Genomic DNA, 21,927 nt, shown 5'->3' with positions numbered 1-21,927 from the left:
AATCTTGTTTTTCATGAAAGAACCAAACATATTAAGATTGATTGTCATTTTATTCGAAAAAAGATTATATTGAGAGACATCAAGACCAAGTTTGTTAATTCAAATAATCAATTAGCAGATATTTTTACTAAACTCTTACGAGAGCCTAAAATTGATTACATTTGTAACAAATTGGGTACATATGATCTATGTGCACCAACTTGAGGGGGAGTGTTAGATATTATGAGATATTATAGATATTGTTAGATAATTCTATTTATGTAATAGGCTTAGCCCATATGTTTCTTTTTCTATATAAACTTAACCTTGTGTGTTCAATATACACAAGAGATTTACCCTATTATTTCTTTCCCTTTAATATTTATAATGGAAATTTTACATTATTTTAATTAACTATAATGTGCACAAAATTAATTGTTACTTATTTTATCTTTTTTTATATACAAGGATAAAATTGTAATCTTATATTTTACACAATTATAAATAATTCAAAATATTCTTACAACCATCACATCACTCACATACTTCAATAAACTTTCCTCACACATTCACTTTATTTATTATATCCTAATCTAAACACCCTCAACTTTCCACTCTTTGATCCAAACAAATCCCCAATCCAAACAAAGCATAAAAGCCTTCTAGTGACAGAAAAGTTATGAACAAATTCTATCAATTTTCTTATTAAAAAAGATTTTCCTATACAAAAAAAAAACAAGTTAAAAGTTAAATTAAGGATTTAGGGACCAAAAAAAAGCCACACTAAAAATCCTACATCAATTTTTTTACCTAAACACTTGTTGCTGCATGATGTAAATGAAATAGAAATTTTGTATTTTATATACAATATACACATGATACAGTTGCACACAAAGCCATGATGCCATAATGTTACATGATGCATACAAATGATACACCAAGAATCATAATAAACAGATAACAGAAGCAGTCAAATGGCTAACACCAGGGCTTTGCCCCTTAGTTTCTTCCTTCAAAGACACATGCTATGCACAACAAAACATCAGTATGGAATTACTCTTCCCAGAACATCAAGGGCCTCTATAGAAATGAAGGAAGATAACCTCAAGGGCAATTCCTTTGCCATGGAAAAAGAAGCACAGAAGTAGCAGCCTCTTCTGTTTTACAGTTACCAAAGGAATCATGCTGCCAAGAAAACACCTCAATCCAATCATGGATGGCCTTTGTATGAAATCAAGGGTGCAAAATTACCCCACCACACCAATTCATCACCTTTAATATTGTATGACTAGCCATCTATTTTGCAGCATACCAGTTTTTAGCACACTTGGCATCGACAGAGAGGCCGACCTTGAGAAAGTTCTCACCGTTGAAGGGTTTTTCCATGCACTCAACAACTATGGCCTTTGCAACCTCAGCTGACTCTGTTGGTCCTTCCAATATGACCTCATCATGAACCTGATTTGCCATAGCCAAAAATCTTAGTTAACATTGAGAAGTGAAACATCACACTGGAATGGATTGACAAAGGGTAATAGAGATATGAAAGTAATACAAACAAAGAAGATGACATCATGAGAAGTTAATGAAAAAAAGGGAGGATTAAGAGATGTATTATTTAAGCAATCTACACCATCCATGGTTAGGAAGCTCAATGCTCATGACATTCACATATTAAAGATCAGAAAATGAGGAATTGAAGAGCGTGTTAAAATGGAAAAATGTCAAAGCAACCAATGTATAAACTGGAATATTAGGCTAAACGGAAAATACATCAATCAAGATGCCACGAATTATCTTTATTTCAAAAGAATAATTTGTATAGCTTTTCATTCAACAGCCGGTTGCTTAAGCAGACTACTTGGAGCATTTTGCTTCACCATTCAAAGATTGGAATAATGAATTTTAATGCAATTGAGTAGTTAAGTATCAAAGAGCTTGCTTTGGTAATACAGCTTTTATAAAGCCTTTACAAAACAGAAATCACAAAATTAACTCCTACAAAACAGCCACTTTAAACAAACAGAAAACTACTGCCTATTAACTAGCCACAACGTTACAGACCAAGTCATACTGCCTATTAATCAGCTATAACGTTACAGACCAAGCATCTGTTTACTCAAGTCGTCGAACTCCAAGCATGCTTCTGAATTTCACTAATTGATCTAGCTTAATTGGTTTAGTCATTATGTCTGCTACTTGATCTTCAGTTCCACAAAACACTAACCTCACAATCCCATTAGTTGACAAATTACGCAAGTAATGATACCTGACATCAATATGTTTTGTCCTTCGATGCATAACTGGATTCTTGGACAATTTTATTGTTGAACTACTTTCACACTCGCTTGCTTAGAACACCCAGCTCCTTCGGAATTCCCGTAAGCCAAACTCCATGACATGCACTGGCAGCCACATTTTCAGCTTTTGTAGATGATAGTGTTACAATTCCCTGCTTCCTTGAACTCCAACATATTGCTGCTCCATTTAAAAAGAAAACATAGCTTGAAGTGCTCTTCCTGTCATCAATATCTCGCGCATAATCATTGTCCGTGTATCCCAACAGATTTACATCCTTACTCCGTTTGTAATAAACTCCAACATCTAATGTACCTTTTAAATATCTCAGTACCCTTTTAGCAATCAGCATATGTTCTTCTTTGGGATCAGCCATATAATGAGAAATCAAACAAACCACAAACATTAAATCGAGACGAGTTACCGTGAGGTACATTAAGCATCCTACTAGTTGTTTGTACAATGTTGCATCGACACTTTTACCGCCTGACTTTGACAAGAAGGTGTTAGGGACTATCAGATTCTTTACTGCATTACAATTCGACATATTGAGGTTTATCAAAACGAAGGAGGAATTCATTTGTGCCAAAAGAAGTATGCTAAAGGTTCAATATGTCGAATTGTAATGCAGTAAAGAATTTGATAGTCCCTGGCACCTTCTTGTCAAAGTCAGGCGATAAAAGTGTCGATGCAACATTGTACAAACAACTAGTAGGATGCTTAATGTACCTCACGGTAACTCGTTCCGATTGAATGTTTGTGGTTTGTTTGATTTCTCGTTATATGGTTGATCCCAAAGAAGAACATATGCTGATTGCTAAAAGGGTACTGAGATATTTAAAAGGTACATTAGATGTTGGAGTTTATTACAAATGGAGTAAGGATGTAAATCTGTTGGGATACACAAACAGTGATTATGCGCGACGACAGGAAGAGCACTTCAGGCTATGTTTTCTTTTTAAATGGAGCAGCAATATGTTGGAGTTCAAGGAAGCAGGGAATTGTAACACTATCATCTACAGAAGCTGAAAATGTGGCTGCCACTGCAAGTGCATGTCATGGAGTTTGGCTTACAGGAATTCTGAAGGAGTTGGGTGTTCTAAGCAGCAAGTGTATCGATATCATGTGTGACAATAGTTCAGCAATAAAATTGTCCAAGAATCCAGTTATGCATCGAAGGACAAAACATATTGATGTCAGGTACCATTACTTGCGTAATTTGTCAACTAATGGGACTATGAGGTTAGTGTTTTGTGGAACTGAAGATCAAGTAGCAGACATAATGACTAAACAAATTAAGCTAGATCAATTTGTGAAATTCAGAAGCATGCTTGGAGTTCGACGACTTGAGTAAACTGATGTTGTTTCAGCATACTTCAGTTTACGGGGAGGAATTTGTTGGAGTTTCTGACTTGGTTTGTAACGTTATAGCTGATTAATAGGCAGTATGACTTGGTCTGTAACGTTGTGGCTAGTTAATAGACAATAGTTTTCTGTTTGTTTAAAGTGGCTGTTTTGTAGGAGTTAATTTTGTGATTTCTGTTTTGTAAAGGCTTTATAAAAGCCGTAGTTATCTTTCAATAAATATATCAGTTTCCTCATCCAACAGTAACACAAACAATCACTTTTTTCACGGATCAATAGAAATTATATTCCACAGTTAATGATTCTTTAATTTCTCTGATACTTGTCCATGCCCTATTCTCTCAAAAAGTGAATAAATATATTATTGAAATCAAACCTGTGTGAATATACTTGAATGAAACTTGACAAAAAGTGAACACAAAAAAAAGCAGAAAATTCTAGACATAAATATTAACCTGTAGAAGTAACTTCCATCCAAGCTCCTTCAACTTCTTATTTTTGGATATTTGTAACATGGCACACATAGCAACATCTGCTGCACTACCCTGTAATATTTGACAAATCAGAAGAGCCAGAAAAAAAGGCATGAAGGTGGATATGGATAAAAAACTTTATGGATTGAAGGAAGAATAATATAAATCTGTTGCCAATAGAAAAACACCATCAATTACTCTCCGAAACTGTTTATTAACATGGAGGCTTACATTTAGAGGAGAAGCCACTCTGTGGAACTCCACACACACACTCACACCAATGGCATGTCTGGTGAGAATATTGTTTATTATTTTATTTTATACATGGAAATTTTTGCTTTAATATACTAGAGTAACAGCTGACAAGACTAATGCAATCTGTGTACTTCTCTAAATCGATAGGAAATTAAGAACAATGCAATTAGCCTCCAATATAATTTTATTCACAGCTTTATATGAATTATCATTTTAATATAAACTTTGATTTGTGATGTTTTCACAAGCCTAATGTGACCCATTTTCTCACCGCTCACTGTTGTTCTTAGAGGGAAAAAGTTTCCAAGAGATCTGAATGTAACCGATTATATGGTGAACCCACTATAGCAAGAACAAGTCACCTTTTTTAGATGGTAGAACTGCTATAAGCGAATTGGTACATTATACATCTACTATAAGTAACCATCAAAATTGAGACAGAAAGGGAGTATGGCAGGCTATTGTATAAAAGTATTTGAAAGATCAAGGACCTGGACTGGTGTATTAATAGCAGCTCGCTCAATATGACCTTTATGGTAGCTGTGATCTGGGTCTATCTTCGGAAACCTCCGGGCTCGCCCTAACAATGTGTGAACCCGTTGGAATTCACAAGCTTCTTTTTTACGTTCTTCTTGCCATTTCAGCACTTCTTTTCTGTCATTGTACCAAAGGTCAACTGTTCTCCTAGCCTCTTTCACAGAAACCTGAGAAAAAAATATATGTAACCTTCTTCGGACAACTAAATCAATAATGAAGAGGACTTGTAAACTATTTAAGCCCTTCATAATAAGCTACAAAATTCAAGGTACCTTCCAATCCTTTGATAGCCCAACTGGAGTCTTTCCATACGCAATTGAGAAGTTAAGCATTTTGGCTTTTCTTCTTTCAGAAGCAAAGGCATCCTGAAATGAAAAAGAAATGTCAAAAATAGATAAATGGTACGCTATTTTAAGATCAACCAATGAGAAGATGATTATATTTTTGTTTAAATCTTGATTCCAAATTTACTATGTATCATGCCTGTGTTCTATAAGTTTATAGAACTGGAGCTGGCTACAAGAAGCTTAACTAAACCTCAAATCTTAATTATTAAATACATCTCAGACATCCCCAAACTCTGATGAATTTTTCGGTGTAACTGTTTGGAACCCCACAATATATAGACCACAAACACATGTGCCCAATGTCGGATGATTTCCCTCACAACAGTACAAGCAGTAGCTGCTCTCTCTTTGCATAAATTCCTGAATTCTGGGTTTTGCTCTAATATTTAAAATGTCCCTCTTAGAAAGTGGACTTTAAACTTAACTCAACCCCACAAAATCAACTTATAAGATGAATTTTGCATCTGCTTATATACTATAATTTAGTCATATTTTTAGTCCATGTAGATCTCCAATAATTTGTCTACTTGGGTTAACATAAAGCAAAACATTATTAATAATATTGTGATATGAGAGAATTTATTTCCCTAATCTCATCCATAAATTTTCTTGATAACTGCTACACAAGGTGGCAGCCAATACATGGAAACTGTTTTCTTTCCCTTTTGGGAGGGAGGGATTCACTTTTGTACCTGATCCATCCATTACGATATTTAACCATGCTTAATGAAACACCATGCAATTATTTTTAAATTGATTTAGGGGTGCCTTTGATGGGCCTCTTCAGGGGCTACCTTAATTCAGCCTCACAGGTGGTGATTTAGCCCTACATCTACAAGAGATGTGGCTTAAGTAGAGCATTTAAAAGGCTTGGACAGTCCGTACTGTACAAACTGGTTTTGTAATTCCTTCCACTACTGGGCCCCATTCTCTTTCTCATTCCCCCCACTACTGGGCCCCACTCTCTTTCTCATTCTCTTCACTACTGGACTGCACTCCCTTTCTCCTAGTGAAGACTTGCCATATATTAGGCCCATAAACATCTTGTTGATGTCTAGGAGTCCTATCATAAATGAAGAAAGAAAATAGCCTTTAAATTTAACATGTCTTAATTGTATCATGTGTTCATTACTGACATACAATGAGCTACAACATAATGAGATATACCAAACTAACAAAATATTTTTGGGTATCTAACAGCAAGGCTATTAGTGCTTATGGTCCACTTTAAATAGATCCAAAGACAATTTACCTTCAGGAGAGGAACTGGGGGTTTGTCTTCACCAGGCTGAGGATGCCACTCAAGAAGCACTTCCTTTCTCTCAACTGCTTCACGAATATATGGGTACATATTCATTGCAGTTCTCGAATGAAAATCTCCACCAGCTTCAAAGGCTTCCAACATGCTCTTACAGTTAGCAAGATGTGCAAGAATCCTAAGCTCCAACTGCAACCATATGCAACTCCGTCAACAGAAGGAAATTTCTTGTAACTAGTTCAATTAGATAAGTAAATACCTAACCTGTCCATAATCAGCAACTATAAGAGAATTCCCTGGAGCGGCTATGAATGCTTGACGGATTTTGTAACGGTCCTTTTCCAAAGCAGGTTGGTTCTAGTTTATGAATTATATATGTTAGATTAAATAAAAAAAATTTAAAATCCAAAGATTTATCTACAGTATGCAATACCCATACTATAATTTCAAAGTTCAAATTAAAAATCAATTAGATTCATAATTCATTGTAAGTGGTTAATGTACATGAAAAATGAGTTTACTTAGTTGCCTTTTCTTTTTCAAAAATATTGTTAGTGTATAAAACAACTCATATCTTAACCTGACAGTTTAAACTTTTGAGATGAATCATGACATGGTATTAGGGCCTCAATGACCAAGTGGTCTAGAGTTGGATCCCTGGCACTCCCATTCTTCTAACAAAAATGTTGAATTTCAGCACAGGTAGGCTTGTGCATTTTTCATACTTCAAGCCCAAATGGGACTTGTCCGAGAGAGCACATGTATAATAAGAACATTTATGTATTTTCACCAAATAGGTTAAGCTTTGGAATAATTTATTCATAACAAAATACAGAAAAAACAAGATAATATACAGTCCGTAGGAAGGATAAAAGAACTTTTACTAAAATGAGAGAGTTCATGAACTAAACTTACAGCAAACAGGAAAACTTTGGCACATATTTTTATCTAAAATAATAGGCTTAGATTAACATTTATTTCATATCAATCGTGATAGATAGCTGTTTAGTCTTTTGCCAATAATGAGCTGTTCTATTGCTACACTAAGAATTTAGCATTGTCAAGAACCAACTGTTCTAAAAGCTTAAACTATTAGGTGAGGATATATATTGAACTTGGCTTGTCATACTACGTCCATTGAGCCTGAAGCATGGACAATGCAGAGGTCAACCATGTACCTTGCTTAAAAATAACATTGTTTGAAGAATTAATCAAACTCCTCCTAACTACTTCGTCATAGAGGCTTTTATATCATATCAAGGACCATTTCTCCTAAATGCACGTATTATTAAGTGAAGCCACATAAATGACTTCATAACTTATAAACATAAAAAGATAGAACTACCATCATCAATAAATAAATAAATACATAGATGAAGTATTGAAAAAAAATGGCATTTAAAAATTTCAAGTAAACAAACAGCTAAGTCTCAAAAGTTATCAGAACCTGCAGATTTGGCCTTCTTGCTGACAGGCGTCCAGTCTCCGTGTTGATATTTATGGAACAATGAATTCGATCATCCTTTCCTGATATGTTGTGCCCCTGCCATTGAGAACAGATTAATATAACATAGAGTATACATACATAACCAACAAACTTGAATACATACACAATCTATAATATACCAACAACCCCCTTTAAGTTAATGCAAGCATTGGATTAATCAAGTAATCGCAAATCTCATCCTCTCTCTTGCTCTAGCATACATAAACAAAAACTAGCGCACTATTTATATTGCAGTATCAATACATTGATGCCTGGGTAAGCAAAGTTTATAGGGTAACATCAAAATCAATAACCACACCAGACAAGGGATATTCAAAATAAAAAATTTAAAAAGGAATATTACCTGCAGGGGAAGGATGAAGTTAGAGATCAAAGAATCGATTGAACAGACTTCACATAAAGCAGCAATGGCATGGCAAGCCTCTCTACCCTCTTCCTCTGTAGGAAAACAGGAAAAAGCTGTTCCGTAAGCAGATTTGTCTATTTCTTTGGGTAAAACTTCACTTTGAGAAGGATTTCCATCTTCAACATCAAGATCCACATCACAAGCCTCATTGAAGTCATATTCAGCAGAAACTTTGCCAGCCAGGACTTTTAAAGCATCACCACTAACTGACGGCCAACCACTTGGTGTGTACATCTCTACATTCAGGTTGTATCCAATGCTATTCAACTTAATATCACAAAATTTTGTGGGAGCTTTCTTGCCTTCTGCAATCACTTTATCAACATTGGGAATTTTGAAAATCCGCTCAGTTGGAATTGCCTCATCAGGGTTTTTTCTGTAATGAATAATGTAGCACGAGAAAATGATAAACTATAACGATATCAACATAATGAATATGTCTAGTACTTTTACAAAGCATGTTTCAGTATAGTTCAGATTGCATGATATCATTCACCAAAGAAAAGATTGTGAGGTATCAATTTCAACTTCAAAATTATCAATGTGTTAAGGTAGAAACATGCTCCACACAAGATTTAAATGATGAGCACCTGTTAATGGTGCCACCAAAGAGCAGTACACGTAATTGTGCATCACTTCCAACATTCATATACTTGGCATCAGGACAATATCTCGATGCCCATTTTCGGAATCTATTAACAGCTGCCTCTTGCTCGACTTTGGCCACATCTTCTATGCCTTTAAGATATAACCGATCAACTAACATTCCCTCTGATTCCATTTTGACTAGAAGCTCACCAAATGGCTGCAAATATTCCTGGTAGAAATCATACATGTTTTTGTGTAAAACAGGTACTCCATCAAGATTCCAAGGCATGTTTGTAAGATGACTTTTTAGGCTCTCATAAAGCTTTAGAGTGCTTCTAGCATCTAAGACAGAGTAACATATCCAAGGTATTCGTTCATCTCTCTGCAGCACATCAACAGGAGCAATGGTAGTCATTTTACCCTCAGATCCATCTACCTTCACCTTTTTCTGGCCAAATATAGTTGTCATGGACACCTTACCAATCAAATCCTTTTCATGGTCCAGTTTAGCCCTACACATTACCTCTCTGTCACCTGTAAGTCCTTCAAGAGAATAACCACCAACCCAGCGCCTGGATGAATCCCACAACCGTGCCATGTGCATTGTATCGGCATGAAATCCAGAAACCTTAAATCCATAGTTTTGTATAACATGACAGTCAAAGCTATAGTTATGCCAGACCTACAGAATGCACCAACGAATTGATTACTTCAAAATTTATTTTGAATCCCATGTCACAAACCCAAAAGTAATATAAAGCCATCTTTAGTTTATGAAGCTAGAATTATGCACTTGGATAACCTTTTTAAAATCTAATTTATATGAAATATTCTTTTAAAGCTTTTTTTGGAAGCTAGTAAGCTACTGCTTTGAATTTCAGAAAAAAAAAACATTTCAGCATCCCTTGTTAATAGGGTAAGAATAAATGACTTTGAAAGTGAAATGTTTTTACTTTTTCATCAAATAGAATTAATTCTAGTTGTTTAACCTATCAAACTTTTAAAAAAAAATCCTGCATTTACACTTCAAAAGAGATTCTACTCTACCAAACAAAATCAATTATTCTAAACTTATATAATATTATTCCCAAACACAAATCAAATTTATTTAATATCAATTCTTCAAAAATCAACTTTTGTAAAATATAAGCCAAAACAGGCCTTAAAAGGTGCACATCAAGAGGAGTGATAGGATTTAAAGCAAAAAAGGGTCCAGTAAGAGAAGGTTACCTTTTTTATGGATGAATCTTGAAAAAAATCAGCAAACTTATTAAAGATCTCTTTGCCTCCACCATCAAGAACATCTACCCAAATACATGACTTTCCACCTCCAAAATCAGCCTCTGGACCTGAATAAATACTGAAGCATATTATCTCCCCATGATCTACAGGTGTTTCTTGTTTGACATCTATCTTGGCCACCTTGGACAACATTAAAAGTTGATACATTATTTCAAGATTTATGAAATGTCCATGAGATTCATACTGATACAATAGCTAATATGCACTCAATAGAAGAAATGGCTTAAGAATATAATATATCACTTCAATGTGTATGATTTTTCAAAAGGACAAATTCATTGAACTTGACAAGAATTTAGATGTACACTGCTGCAATCAAGGAACAACCATAATATATGCTAAAACAGACAAGAATTGTACCTCAGTATCACATGCATGAATAAAATGCCTGTAATTTACTGTAAGCATCTTAGCAACTTTCTCAGCAAGAGAAATATTATTAACAACCAATATGTCTTCATAGATACTACAAAGCCTGCCTCGAAGTTTTAATTGTTCAGAGCTACGTGCTTTTTTAACAGATGTTGCATTAGCTTCATCCTTTGCAGTTGTATCCAAATAGAAATTGTCTTTAACTCTATCAACCTTCTCCTTATGGATCTCTGATGGAGGTACCTTTAACAGGCTGTCCACCCTTTTGGTGTCTATCAACCCTTTTGAGTTGTTTAATTTAGAATGTTTAACAGAAGGCAAGGCAGGTTCATCAAGTTCCTGCTGCACATTTGTGTGCTTTGTATTCCAGGAAACAGCCTGTTTCTGACCAGTTGAAGTAGCTGCATTTGACGCAATCCTGAACTTATTCTGCGACTGTATTTCCATTTTACGTGTAGATAATTTATTCCGTTCCTCAACCCAGTATTGCATAGCAGGGGTTGTGGGAAATCGAGCCAACTCTTCTTCATTTCTCCTTTCCTCCAACATGCCATATGACATGTGTGAAAATTTCTTAACTGAAATATTTACTGGAGATTTATAGCTATACTCCACGTCCTTAAATTTATTCAACCCAAAAGGTGTTCTCTTTAGGCAGGAATAACCTTTTCTGAAAGACAAGGCACTGTGTCGAAGGATATTGTTGGCGATCAGGATTGATTGGATTTTTCTTCTGCAGATCATATCATGCAAAAAAAATTAAAAGAAAAATAAATAAAAACGATACCAATGAATGGAATATAAAGGCATATTTAGCTTTTCAGTTTAGCAAGAAGAAGAAACGGTACAAGAACAATCAAGAAAAAAAATCTCCCATAGGTGTGAGCTAAAGCAATACATATTTTGACTTTTGAAATGTCACAAATAATATTAAAAAATACCCATTATCTAGTATATCATATGCAGTTGCCAACGTACTCCACATTTACATATAGTTAGTCCCAGGATCATATGCAGTTGCCAGCTTTTATGTGAGATTATGTTTATGGGAGTTGATCACCGGTATCAAACCAGGAAGGTACAAGAACCTTTCCACTATGGAAGTCAACAATTAACACAAACAATTTTAGCTTACTCTTTGTTTGATCAGTAATGCAAGATATAGAATTCCAAATAAAAAAGAGTGCAGATGAGAAAACAATTCGAAGACCATAGAACCTTAATATCATTTACCTACCCCTTCATGATTTAGAACTTACCCTTCATCTTTTAGTAACTTGCCATTCAATGATGAAATTTTTACGTTAATTAAACTTTTTAGTCACTGGTGTCGAAAGCTTAGCAAATAAAAAATTTGAAAACTACTATCAAGACACAAGCAACCTTGAGTGAAATTTACATGGTGACGCCCCTACGAGTTTTCAATTATACTTTTGTGAAAATCTTTTATGCCCTTTAAAGTGAAAACCACGTTCAACCACTGGCAATACCTGAACCATCTATAAACTGAACATTCACAATAACAAAGTCACAATGTACAACCTTACCAAAATGCTTCCGAGGCCATTTTCTGAACACACTGACACACAAATACACTCCACAAAACCCTTTCACAATCAAATCAAACTGCTACTGCACCTTTAATAAATACCTCCCCTCACCCCTCTTATCAATTCAGAAACACAAGTGGAAACTAGACACTCCACAAAACACCGGAAACGATAAACAAAACCATACTAAACACTTCAAACTTAATCCCCTGAAACGCACTATTCCCTATATCAAAAGTTCAAACGCAAAGAAAAACCAAAACCATCAAACACAAGACAGTTCAGCTGAACAGTACTCCAGACAGCAAAGCAAATTCTTCAAGCCATCTAACAAAGCAACCAAAACAAGAAAAACACACTGTGCACACACCAACAACAAACAACTTAACACCACCACAAAGACAAAAGCGACACCCAATGGAGAAAAGATGAAAACTTTGAAGGAAGAACAACCTGGGGTGTGGTGATTGAGAGGGAGCCAAAAGGGACAGTGAAGAGAGAGCAGTACGGAAGTGGCGGGAACAAGAGGGGCAATATAAAGGGGTGGTCTGAGAAGAGACACCCATGGTGGCAATCACGCCCACAAGCCTCCCCAGCTTTGAGCCTTTGTGTTGGGGCAGTGGAAAAAGGTAAATAAGAGTGTCAGGGCCTTTTTTGAGTTGGAAGAACACAAGTGAGTCTGCGAGTGAAGAGTTTATAAGGGAAAAGAGGGCAAAAAGGGTTGCAAGTGAGAGAGAGAGAGGCCATAAACCCTGAAGCTTTGAAAATTCATGCAAGTGCAGAACAGAGAATGATGGGAACAAAAAAATACAAAAGGAAAATAACGTTGGAAAGGGTAAAAGTTTTTTATGTTGTTTTTATATTAAAAATTAAGGAGCAGATACGTTCGATTCGGGTTAGGTTATTATAGTGCTTGCTCAACACTAAATATTTTGTCTACTTCCTAAGATTTATTTATTTGACATGAATAAGCCATGTCTCCTAAAAAATTAAGGAACTAAAAATGATTTAAGGAATTATTTTTATATTTTTTCAACACAAATATATATAGTTGAATCTAAAATGATATACTTCTTTCGGTCTTAAATCTACATATAATCTGTTATAACAAGAGTTCTAGAGTATAAAAAAGAAACCTAAGAGAAAAAAATATAAATATCATGGGTTATAATAAGAATTTGAGAGCATAAAAAAGAGATCGAAGAGAAAAAAAAAGTAAGAGAAGATGTTTAAAAAGTGAGATTCAATCTTAGGTCGCAACTATTTAGGCATGAATTTGCAACTTTTGTTAGTGGTGGACTTAGCAACGGGAGACTTTTCCTTTTGAAATATCAGTGATAAAATATGACAATCTCCTAAATATTGCAAACGGGGAAAGAAAAAGAAAAGAAGAATTTTTTTTTACATAATGTAATACATTAGTTGATATAACAAACTTTATGAATCAATCATTGAGAAAATTCGTGTAATAATTTAGGATTTATTCATAGAGAATTATTTTATTGATATAATACACTTTCATACAGTTTGTTCTTAAAATTCTTTATGAATAGGTATAGTTTACTTATGTATAGTTTTTGTTAACATATGAGTTTCGGTCTAGTTTCCTCATAGTTTTATTATATTTTCTTTTTTTCTTTTTTTCTTTTTTAATAATATTTTTTCGTGTAATGGCAGATGATTGTTGTTACTTGAGGTGTCACCATAGCTGAGATGTCAAGTTGCATAGTGATGCCTAACATGGAAGCTTTATAATAATATAGTTGGTGTGACAAGTTAAATGAATAAAAAACATTTAGGATGTGTAATGGTTAATCAATCACAATATACCTCCATGTGTCTTGTGCTTACTAAACCATGTGCAAGCTTGATATTCAAGAGTACTCTAAAGATTTTTAAGATCTAATACAAGTGTCCCCACTTGACATCATATAGACGATTTCATTAAATGTATGATACAAATCATACATTGCCTATAAGGAATATGAAATTATTAACAACTTTGTTAGAAGTTAAACTTCCTCATACTTCACAGAATTTAACTACAAAGTTTATTATCTCAATAATGCAATATTTAGAACTTTGACACTCCAGAGGAGTAGACAAAATTGTTTTAAATCAATCTTAAAGCTAGCGGAACTAACTAGTGACTTGTTTTTTATTCATTTGAAACTTATTCATGTGATCTATAATCATAAAGATTGGATTTTCATCACTTGTTTGTTTTAAATTAACTTGGGTCTCAATTTCCTTGATGTTTCTAAAAATCATGTTTCTCCAAAGGGATTTTGTTGAAGAATCTGCTAAATTTTTTTCTAAGTTATTATAATCAAAGAATATTGTTCAACTTTTTAGCAATTGTTTTATCAAATTATGACTCAACCCTATGTGTCTGTTTTTCCTTTGTAAGTTTTGTTTTTAGTTATAATTATTGTTGATTAGCAATCACAATGATTTTGAAAAAGTTTTTCAACCACCCAATTTCACTCTAAATTATTTCAAGGTCAACAAGTTTTTGTTCCATTGTTGATCTTCCAATAAGTGTTAGCCACTTGTGAATTTTGTCTCAGGGTACAAGTTAAGGTACGAGTTAGCTTCAGGGTTGAAGATTAACTTCCATAAGTCTATGTTGGCAGGAATAAATGTTGAAAGGAACTCTCTTGTCTACTATGCAAAGACTTTAAATTGCACTCAAATGTGACTACCTTTTAAGTATCTGGGGATTGAAGTGGGGGGCAACCCAAGAAAGAAACATTTTTGGCAGCCAATTCTAAATAAATTCAATGCTAGACTAAATGCGTGGAAGGGGAGATTTTTGTCGTTGGCAGGAAGAATTTGTTTAATCAAGTTGGTGTTTACAACTTTACCTATTTTCTATCTTTCCTTTTTTAAAGCTCCTGCATCGGTATGTAAAAGTATCACTAGTATTCAAAGGAGGTTTTTGTGGGGTTGGGGGAAGGACAACAGAGCGATATCATGGGTAAGTTGGGAAAACCTCTGTAAATCTAAGGATGAGGGTGGGTTGGGGCTTAAAAATATACGAAAGTTTAATTATGCTCTCTTGGCTAAATGGAGATGGTGTTTGGTGAGTGAAGAAATAGGAAAGTGGAGGCATGCTCGGTTTGTATGGGAATTTGCTCAAGAGGAAGATCTCTTAAGAGTCATATCCGGGGTCAACTTGAATAAGAAGGTTAACGATGTACATGTTTGGGGAAGAGAAAAGACAAGACTTTTCACTGTGAAATCAATGTATGAATGTTTAGTCAATGACGTTAGTGGTACCCATGTTGCTCTTTTCAAACACTTTTGGAAGAGTAAAGCTATGCCCAATGTGTTGATCACTGCTTGATGGATAAAATGCCAACAAGAGTGCGTTTAATTAGGAGAAGGGTGGCAACAAATACATCTTCTTGTGCAATGTACTAGGATGCAGATGAAACATCTCATCATTTGTTTCTGGAGTGTAAGTATGCACAGTGTGTATGGTCATTGTGCCTAAGATGGATTGGCATATTGTTTGTACAACATAAGGACTTGAGGATTCACTATGAGAGCTTCCATTTAATACACGTTAGTATGTGGGCATTTATAATAAGGTGTATCTGGGAATAAAGAAACAGTGTTGTCTTCAAACAAAAGGTAGTTGACTCGAAGGAAATTTTTCATTTGGCACAACTTAAATTGTGGTTATGGATGAAATATAGGGTGCAACCATTCAACCATTCTTTCTCGAATTAGGTGTTAAACCCTCTCATTTATATCAAAAGGTATAGGTAATCGAGGAATGGTGTGTTTTTAGCTTGTAGATGCTACTAGGAGGCTGGGTTATCTGGACAGAAGAATAAGATTATGGGTGGTGTTTTCGGTGTAGGGTGGTTGTTTAGGATCTGAAGTAGGCCTAGATTGCAGAGCCAATGACAATATATTCTGTTGTGATGTAACGTTAGGCAGCATTTGATTATTAGGTTTGTGTCTGGGCAAATAGAGAAGGGGAGGAAGCAAGGTGTTTTGGCCAAGTTCTGCTTTAAGTCAGATGCAACTTTGCTGGTTTTTTTAGTGCAACTTGTGGATGCAGGGATGTCAGAATGCAGAACTTTGTGGTTGCTGGTATGGTTTATGCAACACATATAGTTAGTACACAGATCTTGCTTCTATGGATGGTTTTGTGTGCATGGTTCTGGGGCTTGTTTATCTAGGCCTGTCTGGGTTATGTTTGAGATGGTCAAGGAGAACTGGACTTTAGAAGAATCAGATACAGAAAGCTTTACGATCTAAGAAGATCCTTGAATGCAGGGTCTGGCGTTTCTTGCAATTTGTTATGGCACTGTTGGTCAGGTTGGCCTAATGCATTGCTCTATTAGTTTGTGGGGAGGCCTATGTCTTTTCTCTTTATATTGTAATACTAGAAGAATGTATCCTAGGTGGACGATCTTTTGATATTTGTATAAGAGTTGAGACACTTTTAATCCCTTTTAATTATATAATTCTTTACCGATAAAGAAAATATTGAACACAAATATTATTATTTATCTTATAATTCATTAATTGTTACTTGTACATAGTAACTTCAATGTTTGTAGGTACCTTATTTTTTAATATTGAGATTGAGAAGTGATCGGGAACTAAAAACTTTCAAATATAAAGATTGATAAATAACAAATACATAATCCTCCTTATGACAACATTTAAAAAACTTATCTTAAAAAACCAACTATTAAAAAACAATAAACATTAAATACTCTAACAAACATATTTAAGTTTTCATCACTATTTAATTATTTGTATAGTTAGGAATATGTCTATATTCGAATTTCTAATTTTGAACATTTTTTAAATAGTATTTTTTAGTCCGGTACATGAAATATACTAAATGAGTAAAAAAAAAATTGTGTTTTTTTATTTAAATAACTTAACTTTTTATTTTTTTTTCTTCTCTTTAATAAAAGTAGAGGCAAATACAATTTATGAAAATTTTAATATTAAAAATAAATAATTTAATCTACATACACAATTAAAATAATTTCACATGATCATTATAAAAAAACTAGTGGAAATACACGTTTTTTCGCGACTCTTTATATGATTTTTTAATTAAAATAATACAGTTTATTTTTTTAAAAGAGAAAATTAAGTGAAGGAGAATTTTTAAAGAGAAAATGTTTATTTTCTCATTTTCATCTCATCTACTTTTTCATCCAATTCCTTATAGTTATGCATAAAATATTGTTCTTCTTCCTTTATCTCTCCTCTTCTATCATATATATTCATATTTTGAACTACAGTTTTTAAAATAAAAATTATAAAACAAAAACTTTATTTTTTAGGTTAAATTTTAAAGAATATTTTAAACAAATGGTTCAATAATCCATTTTTAGTTTTGAGTATGACAGTTACTAAATCTCAAAATTAATTCTTTCAATAACTGAAACAAAATGATCAAGCATTAGCAAATGCAGGGTGTTGCAATTTCATTAGGGCATGCGTATTTTTTCTTTGCCTTGTACAATAGTTTTGGTCACATGAAGATAAATTCTTATATCTTCCAATATAAGAAAATGAAGGTTATAATTTGAAAATGTATGCACAATTTCTACTATTTTTGTTGATACTCTTTCTTTTTAATTCTTCCTTTCTTCATCTTCATTATGATATGGTTGTTATCTCCATCTTCATTAGATTAGTTGTGATTACTATCTTCTTCCTGAGTAGGAGAAATTTCTTTTCTGGGTTGTGGTTCATCAACTTCTACTCTCTTCCTTGCTAAAAATTCAATGGCTGTAACTACATCACTGATTATAGGTCGAGTTTCATCTTCTTCTTGGAGACACATTGCTGCAACTGCTAGAGCTTGGTATAAACTCTTTATAGGGTACTTGTCTTTTAGCAATGGATCTGCCATTTGTATAAACTTCTTCCTATCTTTTAGAAGTGGTTGTGCCTGAAAAGAAGCATAAACCCTAATCATTTCATGCTACTTTCTTTTTTCAAATAACATCCTTCACACATTCATATAGCTAGTCAATCAAAGTTGTTGAATAAAGAGCACATAATTCATATTTGAGCCTAATAGTTTGAATGCAAAATGTCAATTTTCTAATCTTCTTCCAATGATCCAAATCCATGAATGCATATCCATGGAATCCACTTTTATGTATATAAATTGGGAGAGAAAAAAAGAGAAAAGGAAGAAAAGATAGAAAATTAATAAATGTAAAAGAAGTTAATTATGTAATAAAGAAGAAAATTTGAAGAATGTAAATACATACCAAACATATTTTACTCTAACTTTTTTCCTCGAGAAATATTAACTTTACACTACAAGAAAATTATTAAAACAAAACTAATTTTAAAGACTAAAATAATTAGTTACTAAATTAACTAAGTTAGATATCATTTTATAAACTAAAAGAAAATTATTGGTTTCTAAAGTAGTCTCTATAATTAATAAAATAATTTCTATATATAACTATTTTAGTTACCAAGGTTTTACTAACTATCTTATACTTTAAATTAGTCTCTATTAGTATTTTAGAAACTAATTTAGAATCTAAAATATAGTAGCTAAAATCTTGGTAGCTAATTTACATACTAATTTAAAAATTATTTTATAATTTTTTATTAATAATAGAAATCACTTTAAATGCCAATAGTTCTTCATGTAGTGTTAGTACATCAGAAAGGTTTTGAGACATACCCAAACAACTAAATTTTGTTCATCTTCTGGTCTTGAATATTCAATTACTCTTCGTCCTGTGATCATCTCCAAAAACACCACTCCAAAACTATACACATCTGATTTTGTAGTCAATTGTCCTGTTAATGCATACTCAGGAGCACAATATCCATATGTTCCCATCACTCTAGTAGACACATGTGTTTTGTCTCCTGTTGGACCAAGCTTTGCAAGTCCAAAATCAGAGAGTTTTGGATTGAAGTTTTCATCTAACAATATATTTGATGCTTTGAAATCACGATATATCACTGGAGGGTCTGCTTGATCATGCAAATATTCAAGTCCTTTTGCTGCGCCTTTAGCAATTTTCATTCTGGCCTGCCAGTCCAAGGGCTTCGCTTCTTCAGTTAAGTCTGAAAAATCATTATTTTAGTTAGTAACATTTAGATACTTGTTAAATTATAATGTGTGAAATGTGACCAAAAAAAATCTTTTTAATACTTAAAAGAGAAATGTTAAGAACATGTTCTCTAACTTCATATTATGGGTGGCCTGATAAACCCAACAAACACTCGCTAGGATAGACTCGAAATGACTCTGATACCATATTAAAAAGTAAACTTTAGGCCTAACTCAACCTCATAAAACCGACTCATGAGGTGAGGTTTGCACCCACTTATATACAATGAAATATCACAATCTCTAGTCGATGTGGGATCTCTAACTGTTTTTGTAATTTTCAACTAGTTCAATTATATTCATTTATTCAAATTGGATGTGATTATGATTTTGGCTATTTTATGCATGAGAGGATAAGGAAAATATGTAAGAAATACATTTACTTACCAAGTAAATGATCTTCTAAAGATCCATTAACCATGTATTCATATACCAAAAGTCTATGTTCACCTTCGGCACAATACCCTATCAAGTTGACAAGATTAGGGTGGTCTAAAAGACTCAAAATTAAAACCTCTACAAGAAATTCCCTGTTTCCTTGAAATCCATTTCTGTCTAGTTGCTTCACAGCAACCACCTACATATGTGACACAACACTTTGAAGGTTAGTCAAAACTTGGATAATTTTTTTTTCCTTTTAACACAATATTCCAAAGAGAAGTTAAGGTAATTAATACCTCATTAGTGCTTTTAAGGTATCCTTTGTATACCCTTCCAAAGCCTCCTTCACCAATCATGTTGGTAGGGTGAAAGTTCTGAGTTGCAACACATAGCTCATGATAAGAAATTATCCTAGAGGTGATATTTCCTTTCCCAAGCTTTGCTATCTCATCGGTTATGAACTTTCTCTTCCCACTATCTACAACACAAAATTTGTTTAAGTTTTCAACATTTTTATTTGTCTTTCTCAACACATTTTGCACTCTAAACTTGATAATCAATCATGCAAAGTCTAAGCTTGCAAAGTAAAAGAGACATAAACTATTGCATTTTGGATCTTTCAAATTGTAAGATTTGATAAAGTTTACAAAAACCTATGCACAAATAAATGAAAACATTTAAAGAATACTTTAACCCATATACAAAACTTCTAAAAATAAAGTTCTTATACATAATTATACACAGAGTTAAAACCTTATTCTCGTATACAAACATCGATTGTTCTAACATCACATTTGTTTTTCATTTTAAACTTCAATATTAAAGAGAATTTAAATAGTTTTAACAAATGATTTAAAGAAAACACCATTTTGCAACATTTTGTCATGTAAATCACACAACTCGATGATAAAAAATGAAATTCAAAATTCCACATAGAAAACAAGAACAAAAGACATAATTATGAAGAAAATACAATTCAAAAATCCACCTAGAAAACAAGAATAAGAGACATAATTATAAAAGAAATGCAATTAAAAAAATAAGATACATAATTATGAAAACTTACCCGATTTAAAAGAGATGTTGGAAAATGAGACCACACTTTTATTATCATTATCTTCCTTAATGCTCTTCTTCCATTTGATCTTGCTGGGCCTCTTTTGTGTTGTACAACAAGGAAATAAACTCATTTTCTTTTTTCCAAAATTCGATTTCATCACAACCCCATTTACTAAGTTTTAAAAATGTTACCCTATAATCCAATATTGCTTTAGCAATAGCCAACACCCCAGAATTGCTTTAAAATATTTGTTTAATTGCTCTTTATTCTAACCTTGTTCTGCAAAATACCATGTAAAATATTCTAGATTTTTAGAATCTTTCCCATCTCACATGGTTTCTTTTGCTTCTTCAAGGCATATGAGCTTCCAATGGATATGAAGACATAGTCAAATTTGCTAATACCAAAAATAGACAAACTTAGTTATCATGTTTAGCTATGGCTCTTGTTGCGTAAGATCTAATCTGTTACAACAATTTAATGCAACAAATATTTATAGTAATTTAGTGGTTATTTTGAATTAAAAAATAAATTAACTCATCTGCTTACAATTAATTTTTTGCTATAATGTATGTTATTATAATAAGCATAACAACTATACTATATAATTTTGCTATTATTTTTTTTATAACAATTAATGGCCAACCAAATTGTCAAGTAGAACTTGCTCTCACAATTTTGGTTCCTCACTTGAATGTCTCTAATTCGTTTTCTTCTTTTCAAAACATCATAAACTTTATATAAATTATAGAGCAGTATTTTAACAAACCAACAAGAAAAAAAAACTATAATTATGTAAGATAAATGCCTATGTAATATATAATTTATTTAACATCAAATTGATATTATTATAATTTAAAATTTACATATTATTAATATCGATAAGAACTTAAAATACACATTATAAGTATTTTTCTCCTAAAATAGTTTATTTCAGAGTGATACTATCAAAATTTAATCTCTACATCAAATGATCAAGAAACATAAACCTATGTAACAACTTATATAAATGGTTTTCTTTGAATTTTTATACGCTACTTAATAAAATAAAGTCAAATTATTTATTTGATTTTTATAATGGAAAAACTTTTACTATTCGATATTAATAAACTTACAC

At 33.0% G+C, this 21,927-nt stretch overlaps 2 protein-coding genes across 2 annotated transcripts; both read right to left on the bottom strand.

Moving 5' to 3' along the window:
• Positions 1–813: 813 nt before the first annotated feature.
• LOC137831183 (DNA polymerase I A, chloroplastic/mitochondrial) lies at positions 814–13,061 on the bottom strand. The gene is made up of 12 exons (XM_068638758.1): positions 12,691–13,061; positions 10,676–11,420; positions 10,244–10,435; positions 9,016–9,695; positions 8,363–8,801; positions 7,960–8,055; positions 6,777–6,869; positions 6,507–6,701; positions 5,180–5,272; positions 4,862–5,074; positions 4,098–4,187; positions 814–1,437 (listed from the first exon to the last, which is right to left on the bottom strand). The coding sequence occupies exons 1-12, from the start codon at positions 12,801–12,803 to the stop codon at positions 1,276–1,278; spliced, it is 3,111 nt and encodes a 1,036-aa protein (XP_068494859.1). The 5' UTR covers positions 12,804–13,061; the 3' UTR covers positions 814–1,275.
• A 4,619-nt stretch (positions 13,062–17,680) lies between these two features.
• Positions 17,681–21,262, bottom strand: LOC137831184 (probable serine/threonine-protein kinase PBL23). The gene is made up of 5 exons (XM_068638759.1): positions 20,817–21,262; positions 20,047–20,228; positions 19,757–19,946; positions 18,932–19,323; positions 17,681–18,175 (listed from the first exon to the last, which is right to left on the bottom strand). The coding sequence occupies exons 1-5, from the start codon at positions 20,965–20,967 to the stop codon at positions 17,915–17,917; spliced, it is 1,176 nt and encodes a 391-aa protein (XP_068494860.1). The 5' UTR covers positions 20,968–21,262; the 3' UTR covers positions 17,681–17,914.
• Between the last annotated feature and the right edge of the window lie 665 nt (positions 21,263–21,927).

Source organism: Phaseolus vulgaris, chromosome 6, assembly GCF_000499845.2.
Source record: "Phaseolus vulgaris cultivar G19833 chromosome 6, P. vulgaris v2.0, whole genome shotgun sequence".
In the NCBI taxonomy this organism is placed as follows: domain Eukaryota; kingdom Viridiplantae; phylum Streptophyta; class Magnoliopsida; order Fabales; family Fabaceae; genus Phaseolus; species Phaseolus vulgaris.
This window is presented reverse-complemented; position numbering and strand designations above follow the sequence as displayed.

What these genes read in the sequence shown, in the direction of transcription:
- LOC137831183 (XM_068638758.1), bottom strand. Translation starts at nt 12,803, where the DNA reads ATGGGTGTCTCTTCTCAGACCACCCCTTTATATTGCCCCTCTTGTTCC. An exon ending in TTTGGTGGCACCATTAACAG is followed by an intron (nt 8,802 to 9,015) that starts GTGCTCATCATT and finishes TATTCATTACAG; the next exon opens with AAAAAACCCTGATGAGGCAA. An exon ending in GATGGAAGTTACTTCTACAG is followed by an intron (nt 1,438 to 4,097) that starts GTTAATATTTAT and finishes ATGGCAAATCAG; the next exon opens with GTTCATGATGAGGTCATATT.
- LOC137831184 (XM_068638759.1), bottom strand. Translation starts at nt 20,967, where the DNA reads ATGAAATCGAATTTTGGAAAAAAGAAAATGAGTTTATTTCCTTGTTGT. An exon ending in ACCTTAAAAGCACTAATGAG is followed by an intron (nt 19,947 to 20,046) that starts GTATTAATTACC and finishes TCACATATGTAG; the next exon opens with GTGGTTGCTGTGAAGCAACT. An exon ending in TTTAGAAGATCATTTACTTG is followed by an intron (nt 19,324 to 19,756) that starts GTAAGTAAATGT and finishes ATGATTTTTCAG; the next exon opens with ACTTAACTGAAGAAGCGAAG.